The following is a 14341-nucleotide window of genomic DNA, read 5'->3' on the forward strand; positions in this document are numbered from 1 at the left end:
CGACTTGTTGTTCGGGGTGGGTGCCTGATGCGGCGGCGAGCGTCGACTGCGATGATGGCCGACGGGGAAAGGTGACGACGACGAGCTACTTGTTGCAACCCACGACACATTGACTTTGGCCACTTCTCTCACACCCTTCGCGGCTGCGTCCAGACACAATGGACTGGTGAGTGCTTGCTACTGGGAGCTGAGACGGCACTGACCTACGCCCAGCCTCGACCAGCCTCTCCATCTCGAGATTCTGAGCTCGCTCGCGTCCAACCTCGCCAAGAGCGGCGGGGTTGAAGGCGGAGCTGATATCAGCGTCCTCACTGCCGGCCTGCCCATCGACGGCCAGCATGCCCACCACAACGGCACCTCGTCCGACGACGAGGACGACGACGAGGACTCATGGGTGCGTGTGGAGCTCAAACGCCACTGACACCTCTAGGACGAGTATGAGCTCAACCACGCCATCTCGTACGCCCACTACGTGACCTCGCTCGACGCCTCGTCGCCCTATCTTGACGTCGCGCTCCCGCGCATCCGCGAGCTCCTGTCCGGCGTGATCGCCAACGCCGTCCCGCGCCGCGATGACCCGAGCTCGTCGGCCCAGAACAACGACATTGCCTCCTCGTCAACGCAGCACGCCGTCCTCCTCGAGGCTCTCCTCAAGGCCACCCTCTGGGTCGGCTGGAGCCGCGCCGAGCTTGCTGGCGAGGCCGGCGAGGTGATCGCCAACCTCCTCGAGAACGTCCAGCGCTTCATGGGCCGCGCGCTCACGTTCTCCGGTGTGGTCCTCGCCACCATCCACGCCGTGCTCTCCCACGTGCCTCTCCCTGCGCTGCCTGCGTCGGTCGTTTCGCGTATCCTCACGGCCGTGACGACCATTGGGACCCCGGACAACCTCGCCAAGGCTGTCCGCGAGGCGTCAGGCTCCTCCCCCACTCCCCCGATGCGGGCGCCTGCCTTCAACACGGCGCCGCACCCCACCACGCCCGCGGGCGTCGCCCTGCTCGTGTCCGAGATCTGCAACATTGTGCTTGCGCGCGTGCTGACTCCGACTCCCGAGATCCACCAGTCAGTCTTTGCCAACGAACACCAGCCCGCCTCGATCGACTCGCAGTCGTCGTCGGTGTGGAAGAACCAGACCAAGGCGCTCCTCGCTGAGCCGGTCGAGCTGAGCTTCCTTGAAGCCGATCCGGAGGGCCACTCAGCCCTCGAAGAGGCTGGTAAACTGGCGCTTCGCTGGTGGGCCGATCTCAACGATAACGAGGGTGACACCTCGCCTACCTCGGGTATCCGGAACCGCCACAGCCGGCTTACGGTCAACGACGGCCAGGCCGAGGACGAGGTCTACCTCACTGTGGCTGTGCTGCACATGCTCAACCTTGTCAGCCTGCACAATGCGACTGCCAACGAGGGCCAGCTCGCGAGGCTCAAGCATCTTCTGTCCGAGAACTCGACCGTCTCGGACGCCAGAGTGCTCCAGGCATCGTTCATCTGTCTGGCGATCGTTGTTCGCAACTACCCGGCACTCGGCGCTTCCTTGACCCACCACCTTCGCCGTCTGCTCATGAGCCCGCTGCCGGCGCTCGAGAGCGAGGTCACGTCGTCTGGCATGGAGCTCTCGCCGACAATCACGGCTGCGTCGACCTGTCTGGCCATGTGTATTGAAATGTCGGCCAACGACGACTTGGTCTCGTCGACGCTGTACTCTCTTCTCGGTGTGCTCAGCCATGGTACGACAGTTGGCCCTGGCGCAATGTCGGTCCGCTCGCTGCCGCTTAACCAGGCCACGCTTGGCATCCCTGTCACGTCTGCCAAGCGTTCCGAGCAGCAGCGCCAGTTGATCAGCACGACGGCTGTCGAGATCGTCTCGCGCCTCGCTCTTGACACTGGCAGAGACGACATTATCCACCTTAGCATCTCGATGCTGCTCCAGCGTCTCCGTGGCGTGGACATTGCGACCGAGTCAGCCATCGTTACCAACCTCGTGCCCCTCGCCCTCTCCGCCACGAACGAGGACCTTGTCGAGGTCTACCGTGCCTTCTCCCAGATCTCGCGTTCATCGCACCCCGAGAACCCGAGCCTGTCGTCCAATGCTTGCCTGTCGGCGCAGACCCTTCTTGCCAAGGGCCTTGGCTCGCGCATCAGCACCCTCGACGGGTACCTCTCAGAGCTCCTCAGCCTCTTTGCTGACCGCGGCGTCGACACTCAGGCGGCGCATATGGCTGCCACCAAGGAGAGCAACAACCGCGAGAAGGAGAAGAAGCTGAGCGCCATGCGCCCCGACAACGAACGGCGCGCGGCGGACATGAAGGCATCGCTGTCAGCCCTCCTCTTGCCCATTGCCGAGGTGTTGGCCCACAAGGACTACCACCCCGGTGTCAACCCCACGCCCGAGTTTGTGTCCCAGTTCCGTAACCTGTGGATCTTATGCGCAGTCTTCGGCCTCAGTGGCAATGCTGGCCGCTCGCAGCTGTCTGACCACGAGCAAGACGCGCTTGCCACCATTGCTGTGAAGACCCCGCCGCTCGTTCTCGAGACGGCGACCGACTTTGTTGGCAGCGACCTCGAGTACAACACGGTCTTGCGCAAGGACTTTGCCTCGTCCATTCACCACAAGATGCGCGTCACTCTCCAGGAGCTGATCCCTTCCAACAAGTACACGTCTGACATTCGCAACATGTCGACGCCTCAGCTCACTCTGCTCATCGCCATCCACGACCTCGAGCAGACGCGCACGCTTCGTAACCAACCCTCGGTCATGCTCAGCTACTTCTGCAACGAGTCGATCAACAAGAGCCCGCCTATCGTTGGCTGTCTCTCGGGTATCGCGAACAAGCAGACCCAGGTCTTCCTCAAGGGTCTCAGCAAGGAGGTCGTGGTTCACAACCTCCCTCCCAACATCAGCGACGAGGTGTGCAAGATTCTCGTGCTGTCTACGCATCGCATGAGAAAGGTCCGCGAGATGGCCCTCAGCTATGCCCGCTCGATCATTGAGACCTTCTCGGCGCTGATGTGCGACCGCAAGATTGTGTTCACTCTCCTCGAGATCCTGACCCTCCTGCGCCGCAGCTGCGAGATGCAGTTCACCGACGAATACTCGCCAACCCACCACTTCAAGTCGGACAAGATCAAGCTCACGCTTGAGCTCACCGACGACTACTCGGCTCGTAACGAGATTACCACTTCGCTCCACTCTGTCTCGCAGAGATGGTTCACCATGGCCATCTCCAGGGCTCCGATTGAGGTGCAGAGCACTCTGCAGTCGTACCTCAAGGAGTCGCGTGATGTCCTGCTGCTCGACAGCGTCGAGCTTGGTGCCGGCGTGGCGCTGCACTTCGCGAAAGCCGTCTCCCGCCTCGACCGCCAGGAGTCGATCATGCCCCAGATTGGCGGCTGGCAGTCCGACTACTCGAACCTCCTCTCGAGCGAGTTCGCTTCCAAGAACTACTACGAGGGTGAGCTCTCGGGCGCCAGACACGTGCTGCGGGCTGGTCTCGGCCAGATGGAGAAGGGTGCCCCCTCCGAATCCACATACGAGGTCCGCCAGGCGTTCAAGCAGCAGATGGCCGACGCTGTGGCCAAGGTTCCGACCAAGGAAGCCCTCCGGGCGACTGAAATCCGTCGTCTGCTCTACCGAGCCGTCAACGTCCTCATCGCTTCGCCTCAGCTCGATGCCGATATTCTGCACTTCCTCGTCGCCCTCCCCATGGCCACCTTTACGCCGCTGTCCATCGCGGCCGGTGTGGATGCCTGGACGTGGCTTGTGCGCCAGCGCCCCGATGCCGAGGTGGCACTGCTCGGTGAGATCTCGAACGGCTGGTTGACCACGGTCAAGCTCGGCAAGGGCATGTTCAGCACCCGCATGAACTACCACGACCCCTTCGTCCAGCCTCTCGAGTACGCTCCGAGTGACAAGAAGGTCATGGACGCCGAGATGGCCAAGGCGAGGCGCCTGCTCAAGCCGCATCTCCTCCTTATCCAGATCTTGTCCAGTCAGTTCCAGGCTGTCAAGTACCGTGCCCCTGGTATCATGGTGTCGATTGCGCGTCTCATGCTCCGCTCACTGGGAGCTTACCGCAAGATGAGCACCCACCCTCTCGCCCGTGAGGTGCGCTTCTCGCTCCTGCTCTTCGGCTTCCAGGTCCTCGCCAGCACGAGAGTCGAGACCACTCTCGAGCTTCGCTTCCGCGATGCTCTGTACAATGCCGCCTTTGGCTGGTTCGCCGTCCGCCCGCAGTGGTCGTTTGGCAGTAACCGTATCCAGGTCGGCGCCGAGATCAAGCTGCTGCAGGACTTTGCGACTGCCATCCAGGAGGACCAGGTCAGAGCGGATCACTCGACGACGTCTCTTCCTGACCGCGACCCCGCATGGCTCATCCCAGGTGGGCTGAGGATAGTGCTCGATAGCTGACATTACAGGCTCCACGTCGCTTCAAGACTACGTCGCTCAGCACCGCGAGCGTGTCCGGCTTCTCCAGCTTCTCGTCGAGAATGAGATTAACCGCCTGGCGGTTTGGAGCAACCCGGCTAACGACCGCAACCGTGCGCAGGCGCCGTCGGTTGTTGTGGAAGGCGCAATTGGGGCCGAGGAGTGGCCCATGCTTGTCCGCAAGGCGTGGAGGCTCAATCCCGCAGTTGCCGTCCAGATGGGCGAGCGCTTCAAGCAGCCGCAGGTGCACTCGGAGATCACCCGCCTTGTTCGCTCCAACCCCAGACGTGTTCTGGGTGTGCCCGAGGCACTCGAGTTCCTGCTCGGTGACAAGCTCGAGGCTACCTCCAGAAGCCTGCTGCAGTGGGTGCTCGTGTGGGACCCTGTGCCGCCTGTGGAAGCCCTCAACTACTTCCAGCCGCGGTACGGCAACCACCCCATCTTGCTCCAATACGCCATGCGTGTACTCGAACAGCACCCAGTCGACCTCACCTTCTTCTTTGTTCCTCAGGTCGTCCAGGCGCTGCGTTCGGACGCCCTGGGCTACGTCGAGAGCTTCATCTTCGAGACGTCCAAGATCTCGCAGCTGTTCTGCCACCAGATCATCTGGAACATGAAGGCAAACACCTACAAGGACGACAATGGCGAGGAGCCCGACAGCCTCAAGCCCGTACTCGACAGAATGGTGGACAACATTGTCGCTTCGCTCTCCGGCCCCGCCAAGGAGTTCTACGAGCGCGAGTTTGGCTTTTTCGGCGAGGTCACGGCCATCTCAGGCAAGCTCAAGCCGTACATCAAGAAGACCAAGCCCGAGAAGAAGGCCAAGATTGACGAGGAGATGGCCAAGATCAAGCTCGAGGTCGGCGTGTACCTGCCGTCGAACCCCGACGGTGTGGTCATTGACCTTGACCGCAAGTCTGGCCGCCCTCTCCAGAGTCACGCCAAGGCGCCGTTCATGGCCACGTTCAAGGTCCAGAAGGAGAAGATTGACCTCGATTCTGCCGACCTCGACATTGAGACGCAGACTGACGAGGTCACCAAGCGCTCGTATGATGTCTGGCAGTCGGCCATCTTCAAGGTTGGCGACGACTGTCGCCAGGACGTGCTCGCGCTGCAGCTCATCGCCATGTTCAAGAACGTCTTCACTCAGCTTGGCCTGACGCTCTACCTCTTCCCGTACCGTGTCACTGCGACCGCCCCTGGTTGTGGTGTCATCGACGTCGTGCCCAACGCCACCTCGCGTGACGAGATGGGCCGTGCGCAGATCAACGATCTGGTTGAGTACTTTGTCGACAAGTATGGCGGTGTCGACACGGTCGCGTTCCAGAAGGCGCGCCTCAACTTTGTGCAGTCCATGGCTGCGTACTCTGTCGCGTGTTACATTCTGCAGATCAAGGACCGCCACAACGGCAACATCATGATCGACGCCGAGGGCCACATTGTGCACATTGACTTTGGCTTCCTCTTCGACATTGGACCCGGAGGCATCAAGTTCGAGGCGGGCAGTTTCAAGCTCAACCGCGAGATGGTCGCGCTCATGGGCGGTGCCGACTCGCAAGGCTACAAGATGTTCGTCGACCTGACGGTCAAGGCGTTCCTCGCCATTCGCCCGCACGCCGACCAGCTTGTCGACGCGGTCAATCTCATGCTGGGCACCGGGCTGCCGAGTTTCAAGGGCGAGGGCACGATCCACCGCCTGCGTGAGCGCTTCGCGCTGCACCTCAACGAGAAGGCCGCGGCGGACTTCATGTTAGGTGTTATCCACAATGCGCACCAGAACATGCGCAGTGATCTCTACGACGGTTTCCAGAAGCTTCAGAAGTGGGTGGTCTGTGGTCGGATTGAGCTAACTCGCGCAGCGGCATTCCCTACTAGAGGAGTGGCGGATTCGACAGTGTCAGTGTTTCCTTCTGTAGTGCTTTATCTTTGGTTTGATGAATCTCTTGCACTGCAGACCACTATTGTCTAGATGTCGGTGTTGTGCCGTGGCCTGTTGTCAAATGCCGCCCCAAGGTCAACACACCTATAGGCCAGCCTTCACGCCACCTTCGCGGCTCGTCGCCGCCCACGACCGTGATATACTGTACATCATGCAATGCTAATACTACACACCCGTGCGCGGCACTCTACTTGCGCATGAGGAGGTAGACGTTTTCGCCGACGACGACGTTGGCGAGGTGGCGGTACGAGCCGCGAAGGGCCATGAGGAGGCCGCCAAAGGAAAAGTAGGCCGTGGTCATGTTGTCGCCCTTTTGCGAGTCGTCAAACTTGTAGATCTTGCCGTGCATGACATAGTCGTAGTCGTTGGCGAGGCCCTGGTCGGGGGCGCGCCACAGCTCGCGGCGGACCTTGCGGTTGCCCTCGTCGTCGGCGCCGTCGCCGTTCTCGTCGGCCGCGGCGTCCTTGGCGTCCTGGTCCGGCGTGAGGGAGCGCACAACGGCCAGCGCGAACGCCTCGCCCTCCGCCACGGGGTACAGCTCGGACGCGATGTCGAGCGTCAGGTGCATGTTGAGCTCGCGGCTGGTCGCGACGATGCGCGACACGCGGTCAAACTTCTTGCCGTCCTTGTCGACGTCCTGCGGGGTGGTGGGTGAGCTGCGTTCGTGGCCGCGGTCAGACAGCGGGCCGACTTACCGACACGGTGAACCGGTCCTCGAAGATGATGTTTGAGCGCTCGTCCATAGTGCTTGCTCTGTTTTGGCTGCCGCGCGGCGGGTATCGATAGACAAAGCAAGAGAGTTCGTTGTTGCTCGTTGTGGCTCGGTCGACGAAATCTCACCAACATGACGCTCGGGACGTATTCGGCCCCTCCCTTTTATCTTCGCCGCCCAGCAAGCTCCGACCATCCGTGCTCGACTTTTCGCCCGCGAGTCGTTGGCTGCCTGGGTGCCCGTCTGTCCGCTTGCCGCAGGCCGAAGACAAACGACCGACAAGACATCTGTTCGCTTCCATCAGCATCATCACCACAAGTAATCAGCAGCGACAGCACACCAGCGCAAAAGCACACGACGAGCGCCGCACCGACGTCCTCGAACACAGCCTAATCCCCCACCTCCCTACCCCACACCCCACGTTCCTCGTTCTTCAAAATGTCGCACGCCGACCACACCCGTGACCCATGGTGCGTTGCGCGCGCGCCGAGCGCCGACGCCGAGACAAGCAGCGAGCTAACCACCCCAGCCCGTACGTCATCCTCAACGACTTTGGCGGAGCGTTCGCCATGGGCGCTATCGGTGGTGGTATCTGGCACGGTATCAAGGGTGCACGGAATAGCCCGAGGGTGAGTGCCGAGCGCGAGCGGAGCGAGCTGGCGCGGGTCGCGCAATCCGATCTGTCAAAGGCATAGCGCCCAGCTCCAGCTCCAGCTCCAGTTCTCGACAAGTCCACACCGCTGACACCCCACCCCAGGGCGAGCGCCTCGTCGGCTCCCTCTCGGCCATCAAGGCCCGCGCCCCCGTCCTCGGCGGCAACTTTGGTATCTGGGGTGGTCTCTTCTCGACGTTTGACTGCGCCGTCAAGGGATACAGGCAGAAGGAGGACCCGTGGAACGCTATTATCTCGGGTTTCATGACTGGTGGTACTCTGGCCTTCCGTGGTGAGTAAGGAAGGCGGTGGGGCGCCGCGCCAGCGGCTGCCGAGTGTGGCGCGGTAGCGTGCCGTGCAAGGAGGGCCCTATCGCCTCCGACACTGGACGCTGCCAGCGCATCTGTTCACCTTGCTAACTCTCCCAGCCGGCCCCAGGGCAGCGCTCGGCGGTGCCATCGGCTGTGGTATCCTTCTCGGTGTCTTCGAGGGTGAGCTGTCCGTTTCTCCCATCAGCTGACAACCCAGGCGTCGGTGTCCTCATGAGCCGCGTGTTCGCGCAGCCCGTCCCCGCCATGCAATGTGAGCTGCCTTCCTCGACGCTAGCTGACCCGCAGTACCCGAGCAGGCCGGACCCGCACCCGCCGTCGCCTAAGTGGCAGATATCCGCCCGCCCCACTCACTCACTTGGCGTCCACCTACCTACACGCCAGCCAGCCGGCGCTTGTACACTGCCAACCCACTTGTACCCCGCCCGTCGTCGTCATATACACTTCTCTGCATGCATTCCCGTTGGTGCTGTGTCGGGTGGCGGTAGCGCTTGGCTGATGGCTGTTGACCGACTTTTTTGCCGCCGCCCCCGGCGGCGCTGGTGGAACGAGGTCGAATCGGCCGGCCGATGGGCCGAAAGCCAACTGCGGGTGGAGGTTGGCCAAACGCAGCCAGGCAGCTGACAGGCGAGATTGGCCCCCACGGCAATGTCGTCGTCACCATCTCACTCATCACGGCAGTTACAATGGCCACGACACAAGCAAAGAGACTAGCGGTGCGCGCTGTTCGCGGGGTGGCGAGCACGGCGCCGCGCCACGCATCGCGGGGCATCGCCACGGCCACGGCTGCGCGGCCTGTCCTCGCCCTCGCAGGCTCCACCATCGCACCAGCACCCACCCTCCGCAGGGCGTACTCGTCCCCCTCGGCGCCGACGCGCCCGTGCCCCAAGTGCGCGGCGCCCATCCCGCTGCCCGCGTCCCCGTGCCCCGCGTGCGGCGGCCTCGTGCCCATCCCGTCCGGGCTGTCACTGCACTCGCTGCTCGATGTCTCGACCCCGCTCCCGGCGTCCAGCGGCAACGGCTTCGACATCGTCGGCGAGCTGGGCAGGCTCCCGGCACACGGGTACGCGCTCGACGCGCGCGACTTGCGTAACCGCATGCTGCGGCGCCAGCGGGACCTCCACCCCGACAAGCAGGCGGCGGACGTCGACCTCGCTGCTGATCTGAGCGGCAGGGTGAACAAGGCGTATGAGACGCTCGCTAGTCCCCTCCGGAGGGCCGAGTACATTGTGAGTTCGGTGGGTGGGGTAGAGAAGCTTGGGCTGGAAGAGCGCCGGCTGACCCCCCGCCCAGCTCAAGATCCTCGGAAAGGGCACCGAGGAAACCGACGCCGTGACCGACCACGACCTCTTGATGGAGATCCTCGAGGCGCGCGAGACGCTCGAGGAGGCGGAAGAGGCGAGCGAGGTCGAGGAGATGCGGGACTCGAACCATGGTGAGTGTGAGGCCGGCGTAGCCGGCCGACCGGCGGAGCTGGGCTGTATTGAGGGCATGGGGCGTGAGGGGGAGTGAGACTGGCGCATTCAGGCCGTAGCGCAGACTGCGCACCCGCGCGTCTTACGCCGTCGCCCCGCTGTCCCCTCGTCCCCGCTGCCACCCTACGATACCTACTGACCCCCTCCCCAGACAAGGTCGTCAACCTCGTCCGCCGCCTCACCGAGGCATTCTCGCAGACCCCCGTCGACCTGCACGCTACCAAAGCCCTCGCCGTGGAGCTCAAGTACTGGGTTGGGCTGGAGGAGGCGGCCAAAGAGAAGCTGGGGAGGTTGGGCGAGGGGCGCTGAGTAGCGTGCGGCAGGAGTATGCATCTTGTGCTGTTGTGTGGTGTGTGTGTGGCCTGTGGCCTTTGTGGCGCCTGCATGGGGATACAACATCTGGTGACAACCTACGCCGCCGCCCCCGCAGCCGCGACCAACGCCCACTCGTCCCCCGCCACGGCGTCGACCGTGCGCTGTCCATCCCGCGCACACCATACCCTCCGTAATCGGCAGTTGGCATACACGCGGACATACGAGATGGACGCGAGCGCGCCCTGCGGGAGGGCGGCGTGCGCCGTGGTCGACAGGCGGGGTTTCTTCCTCTCCCGGCCGTCGTCGGCGTCATCGTCGTCGCTCGGTATTGACCTGAACAGGGGTATCAACGGCGCTAGGTTGACGCACACCTCCACCCAGTCCGTCAGCCGTGCGGCGTCGGTAGGCAGCGCGAGCGGGAGATGGAGCAGCGGCGGGGTCGAGCTCGTCCGCAGTCTCGGGTGCTCCTGTACAGTGTCAGCTGGTCCAGCTAAGTGGCACAACACACCAGCCAAGACGAGAGACGGATCGCGCCCTCCCGTCCGCGCGAGTCAAGCACGCCGACCTCGACGCTCAGCCCGCGCCGGCCAAGAGGCTTGATCTGCAACCCAAGCCAGGGGAGCTCGACCCCGAGCGGCGCCGAAGCCGGCGCCTTGCCCTTGGCTTTACGGCTCACGCTGGCCCCGGCCTGGAGGTACGTGTCCCCGATATCGGCGCTCTGGAGGTGCACGACGCGTCCGGCGACGCTTCCCCGCTGAGCGTGTTTCGGGACGTGCGTGGCTGCGGACGAGCTGCCCTCGGCGCGGGGGTACTCGCTGTCCTCGAGCACCTCGACCAGCGAGCGGGGGTCAGCTCCGACGTGCGCGTGCCACAAGGGCGAGAGCCCGCCGGCCGTGTTGAGCAGCGTGAGCAGCGGCGGCTGGGGTCAGCTCTGGTACCTATTGGTGAGCTCACCTGCACGGTGCCGGAGAGGAGGGACATGGCGCTGGGGAAGGATGGCAACAACAGTCGCGGACTGATCTGGTGGAGGTGGGGTCGACGGGCATTAGAATGTGTTTCCTAATCCCCCGTCCTCCATTACGACTTTTCCCTAATGCCATTTTTTTCCACATTCACTCGATTTTCTCCGACAATGTCTGGCTGCAGCCAGACACCATCTCGAAGTGCAAAACGGACATCTCGGCCCTTGCACCTTGTGTACACCACTCCACGCGCCATGTCCGTCCCCCGGCTCGTCCGCAGCCTGCACACGACGGCCCGCGTCGCCGACGCAGCAGCAGCGGTCGCGACGACGTCTGCGGCTGTCGCCCCGCCGCGCTTCACTCCCAAGGGCCGCCCGATCCCGACCCGCCCGCCGCGCACGACACGGGTCAACCTCCCCTCTGGCCTGCCCGAGCCGCCGAGCTACCCGCCGCCAGCGAGCTACTTCACCGAGCTGACCGAGCTCGAGGCCAAGCTGTCGGCCGAGCAGCGCAGCCCCAAGCCCCACCCCCTGTGGGCGTTCTTCCACGTCCCGCCCGCGGCCATGCGCAAGATCGGCGCAAAGACGCAGTTCCCGCCTGATATGGGCAGTCTGGAGCGGCTCGACGACGAGGCGGCTGCTATTGCTTCTGGTGGGTTGTCCGAGCGCCGAGCGCCGAGCGCAGCGAGGCGCGAGGTGCCGGGGATGCAAGGAGGATCGCGAGGAGATGGGCAGCGGCGAACGGCGAAGTGTCGGAGCTGCTCTGCTCCCAGCTCGCGCGACCGACGCCGACGCCGGCTGTCCCCTCCCCCCCTCCCCCCTGCCCCCTCACGGCCCAGCCTGACAGCCTGACACCGTACTAACCCACACCCCCAGGCCGCTCGTGGACCGCCGCCGAGCTCCGACACAAGTCGTTCGAGGACCTCCACACGCTGTGGTACGTCCTCGTGCGCGAGCGCAACGTTCTCGCCACGCAGCGCGAGGAGCGGAGGCACCAGGGCATCCCGCCCGGGTACGGAGGCGAGGTGTTGACCAAGCGCGGATATCGGGTGGGTTGTGTGTGAGGGGTGTGGTGTGGTGTGGCTCGGCAGCGGCAGCTGTCGACTGAGGCGTCACGTCCCGCATCGCACCCCCAGCGAGCTCGCTGCGCTCGCTGACTAACGCCCCAGTGCCGCAAAACCATGGCCCGCATCAAGTACGTCCTCAACGAGCGCCGTCTCGCCCTCATCGCCGCTGGTGGCCCCGAGCTGGGTCCCGCCGAGCCCCACCACGACGTCCTCGCTGCGTCTGCCGCCATTGACGGCTCGGCCCCCGTGCCCAGCCTTCAGTCGCTCATGAGGCCCAAGCGGACCAAGAAGGCCAAGAAGGTCAAGCCTGAGCTCATCGAGGCTGCCAAGGCCGAGGTCGCTGCCGAGATCGCGGCTCAGGCTGCCGTCGAGGACGCTGAGGTCGCTGCCGAGGTCGCTGCGGAGGCCGCCGCTGAGGTCGCTGCAGAGAAGGTGGCCGAAGTCGAGGCCGACGCCGCGAAGAAGCAGTAGTAGTGCGGCCTAGTTTCTCGTCCAGTTCTCTCCCCCATGCATGGCATCATACAGTTCAGACTTGACACTGGCACCAGCGCGGCTTGACACTGCCACTGCCACTCATACCCGCGCGGCTGCTGATGCGTTGCATACAGCTCGTCTTCTCCTGCGTCTACTACGCATATCATCTCGGCGTCGACATGGCGCGCCCGGGCTCAACTATTGCTTGGTTGGCACCATGTGCCCAGCCCTACGCGTTGGACGGCTCTCTCGCACAGTGCGGTACCTAGGCCTCAGCCTTGGACTCGTCAGCAGCCTCGGGTGCGGCCGCAGCGGCGGCCGCAGCGGCTTCGGGCGCCTCGGCGGCGGCAGGAGCAGAGGCCTCCTGCGCATCAGCAGCCTTCTCCTCGGTCGAGCCGTTCGTCTCGGGCTTGGTCCCAGACTCGGCCGACTTCTTGAGCGCGGTCCACTGGTGGATGCGTGAGCATGGTTGTGGGAAGGTGTGAGTGATGAAGGCAACCCACGTCATTGTAGAGCTTGTCTGCACGCTCCGTAATCTTGAGCTCCTCGTTGCGGGCGACATTGTCGAGGGCGGCAATCATCTTCATAACTGTGGGGTCAGACTCGTTACTCGCGCCAGACCCACCCTTGTCAATCTTGGAGTAGAGGATGGCATCCACGGAAATGTCGTTGGCCTCCTCAATCGTCTTGAAGAGCTCGTCCCAAGAGTCCATCTCTGACGCCTCGGGCAGGGGCTTGCCCTTGGTGAGGAACGCGCGCTGCAGCTTGTGTCGCCAGTCCCGGACCTTGACAGATTGGGGGGATGCGGCTGAGATGTCAGTGGGGATCGCCCGCGGGGGTGTAGTGGGCCACCACACCATACCACACCACTCACAGTCATCAGCATTAGGCGCGGGCTCGGAGCCGCTCTCCTTCTTCTGCGCCTTGGGCTTCTCGGCCTTGGCCTTGGGCTTCTCCTCACTAGCAGCCTGTACCAGTCAGCACTTGCAGCATCACCCCAACCCACCTTCTTGGCCGTCTTGGCCTTCTTCGAGTCCTTCTTCACGGGAGCAGAAGCGCGCTTCCTCTTGCCCTTGGGCTCGTCTCCCTCCTCCTCGAGCTCGTCGACATCGTCGTCGGCGTCGTCGGCTTCTTCGAGTGCGCGGCGCTTGTCGGCCTGCTGGGCGTCCCACTCGGTGGGGTCCAGCGCCGTCTTGTACGCTTCACGAAGGGCACCCGACGCCTTGCGGTGGGTCTCGCTCAAGAAGGCCTCGATCTGATGCTTTGGCAGAGACTGAACATCCTTGGGAGGGAGCCAGGAGCTGCACCGGGGTGTCAGCTAGGGTGCGGGACGCGTCGTAGGGTGGATGGGCTCACAAGTCGCCAACGGGGAAAAATTGAGTGCAGTACACCTGCGAGCTCTTTGGGCGCTGGGCGAGAACGTTGGCAGGGAGGTCGTCGGGGTTGGTAATCTGCGAGGGTTAGATGGCGTCACAGCGTGAGGCCACGCCTTCTCTCACCCTCGCAGCTGGGGGGGTGTCAGCACAGCCCACCGTCAATCAACCCGCCGGCGGCCACGGGCGCCGCGCGGTCGCGCGTCCATCATCACTCACGCCAGGCTGGGTATCCACGGAGGCGCGCGAGCACAATCTCGCCGTACGTGAAGGTCGCGTCGGCGCCGGGTGCAGCCTTCTTGGGCTTGGCTCCCTTGACCACCTTGGACTTGGGCTTGTCGGCGGTGGGTAGTGAGACGTCCTCTGTGATCAGGACGGCCTTGTCGGCGTCCTCGGACATGGTACTGGCTGCAAGCATTAGTGAGTTGTGTCGTGGATGTTAGCAATGGATGGACCAACCTGTAAAGTCAGTCAAGTGTTAAAAGACAAAGGGGATTAGGTGTGATGTCGCGTTTGTTGACGCGTAGTGGAGGATGGAGAGGAAAAGAAATGTTGTTGACAAGATTGAGACGCGTGTGGAGTTTAGGCCGTTCGCGCCGTGGGTGGGTGGCCTCGTCGGGGACT

At 63.6% G+C, this 14341-nt stretch overlaps 7 protein-coding genes across 7 annotated transcripts; 4 read left to right on the top strand and 3 right to left on the bottom strand.

Annotated features, from left to right (window-relative positions):
- Positions 1–117: 117 nt before the first annotated feature.
- stt4 (Phosphatidylinositol 4-kinase stt4) lies at positions 118–7014 on the top strand (the record flags this gene model as incomplete). Its single annotated transcript, XM_062772374.1, has 7 exons — positions 118–166; positions 214–394; positions 431–4373; positions 4411–6241; positions 6298–6335; positions 6375–6493; positions 6565–7014. The coding sequence occupies exons 1-7, from the start codon at positions 159–161 to the stop codon at positions 7012–7014; spliced, it is 6570 nt and encodes a 2189-aa protein (XP_062628358.1). The 5' UTR covers positions 118–158.
- Positions 6392–7155, bottom strand: NRPB8A (DNA-directed RNA polymerases II and V subunit 8A). Its single transcript, XM_062772375.1, has 2 exons — positions 7055–7155; positions 6392–6996 (listed from the first exon to the last, which is right to left on the bottom strand). The coding sequence occupies exons 1-2, from the start codon at positions 7100–7102 to the stop codon at positions 6547–6549; spliced, it is 498 nt and encodes a 165-aa protein (XP_062628359.1). The 5' UTR covers positions 7103–7155; the 3' UTR covers positions 6392–6546.
- Positions 7156–7331: 176 nt separating this feature from the next.
- Positions 7332–8524, top strand: tim17 (Mitochondrial import inner membrane translocase subunit tim17). Its single transcript, XM_062772376.1, has 6 exons — positions 7332–7541; positions 7601–7700; positions 7829–8015; positions 8152–8214; positions 8252–8305; positions 8341–8524. Exons 1-6 carry the CDS (start codon positions 7510–7512, stop codon positions 8376–8378), a joined length of 474 nt encoding a protein of 157 aa, XP_062628360.1. The 5' UTR covers positions 7332–7509; the 3' UTR covers positions 8379–8524.
- A 203-nt stretch (positions 8525–8727) lies between these two features.
- HSCB (Iron-sulfur cluster co-chaperone protein HscB, mitochondrial) lies at positions 8728–9836 on the top strand (the record flags this gene model as incomplete). The annotated part of the gene is made up of 3 exons (XM_062772377.1): positions 8728–9281; positions 9346–9487; positions 9679–9836. The coding sequence occupies exons 1-3, from the start codon at positions 8739–8741 to the stop codon at positions 9834–9836; spliced, it is 843 nt and encodes a 280-aa protein (XP_062628361.1). The 5' UTR covers positions 8728–8738.
- A 101-nt stretch (positions 9837–9937) lies between these two features.
- On the bottom strand, positions 9938–10823 carry LOC62_04G005824 (uncharacterized protein; the record flags this gene model as incomplete). The annotated part of the gene is made up of 3 exons (XM_062772378.1): positions 9938–10309; positions 10351–10761; positions 10797–10823. 3 exons carry the CDS (start codon positions 10821–10823, stop codon positions 9938–9940), a joined length of 810 nt encoding a protein of 269 aa, XP_062628362.1.
- Positions 10824–11058: 235 nt separating this feature from the next.
- On the top strand, positions 11059–12341 carry MRPL4 (54S ribosomal protein L4, mitochondrial; the record flags this gene model as incomplete). Its single annotated transcript, XM_062772379.1, has 3 exons — positions 11059–11455; positions 11680–11852; positions 11973–12341. 3 exons carry the CDS (start codon positions 11059–11061, stop codon positions 12339–12341), a joined length of 939 nt encoding a protein of 312 aa, XP_062628363.1.
- On the bottom strand, positions 11830–14117 carry pdp1 (PWWP domain-containing protein 1; the record flags this gene model as incomplete). Its single annotated transcript, XM_062772380.1, has 8 exons — positions 11830–12792; positions 12848–12933; positions 12970–13152; positions 13219–13312; positions 13351–13645; positions 13701–13795; positions 13844–13851; positions 13937–14117. 8 exons carry the CDS (start codon positions 14115–14117, stop codon positions 12610–12612), a joined length of 1125 nt encoding a protein of 374 aa, XP_062628364.1. The 3' UTR covers positions 11830–12609.
- Between the last annotated feature and the right edge of the window lie 224 nt (positions 14118–14341).

Source organism: Vanrija pseudolonga, chromosome 4 (assembly GCF_020906515.1).
Source record: "Vanrija pseudolonga chromosome 4, complete sequence".
Lineage (NCBI taxonomy): Eukaryota > Fungi > Basidiomycota > Tremellomycetes > Trichosporonales > Trichosporonaceae > Vanrija > Vanrija pseudolonga.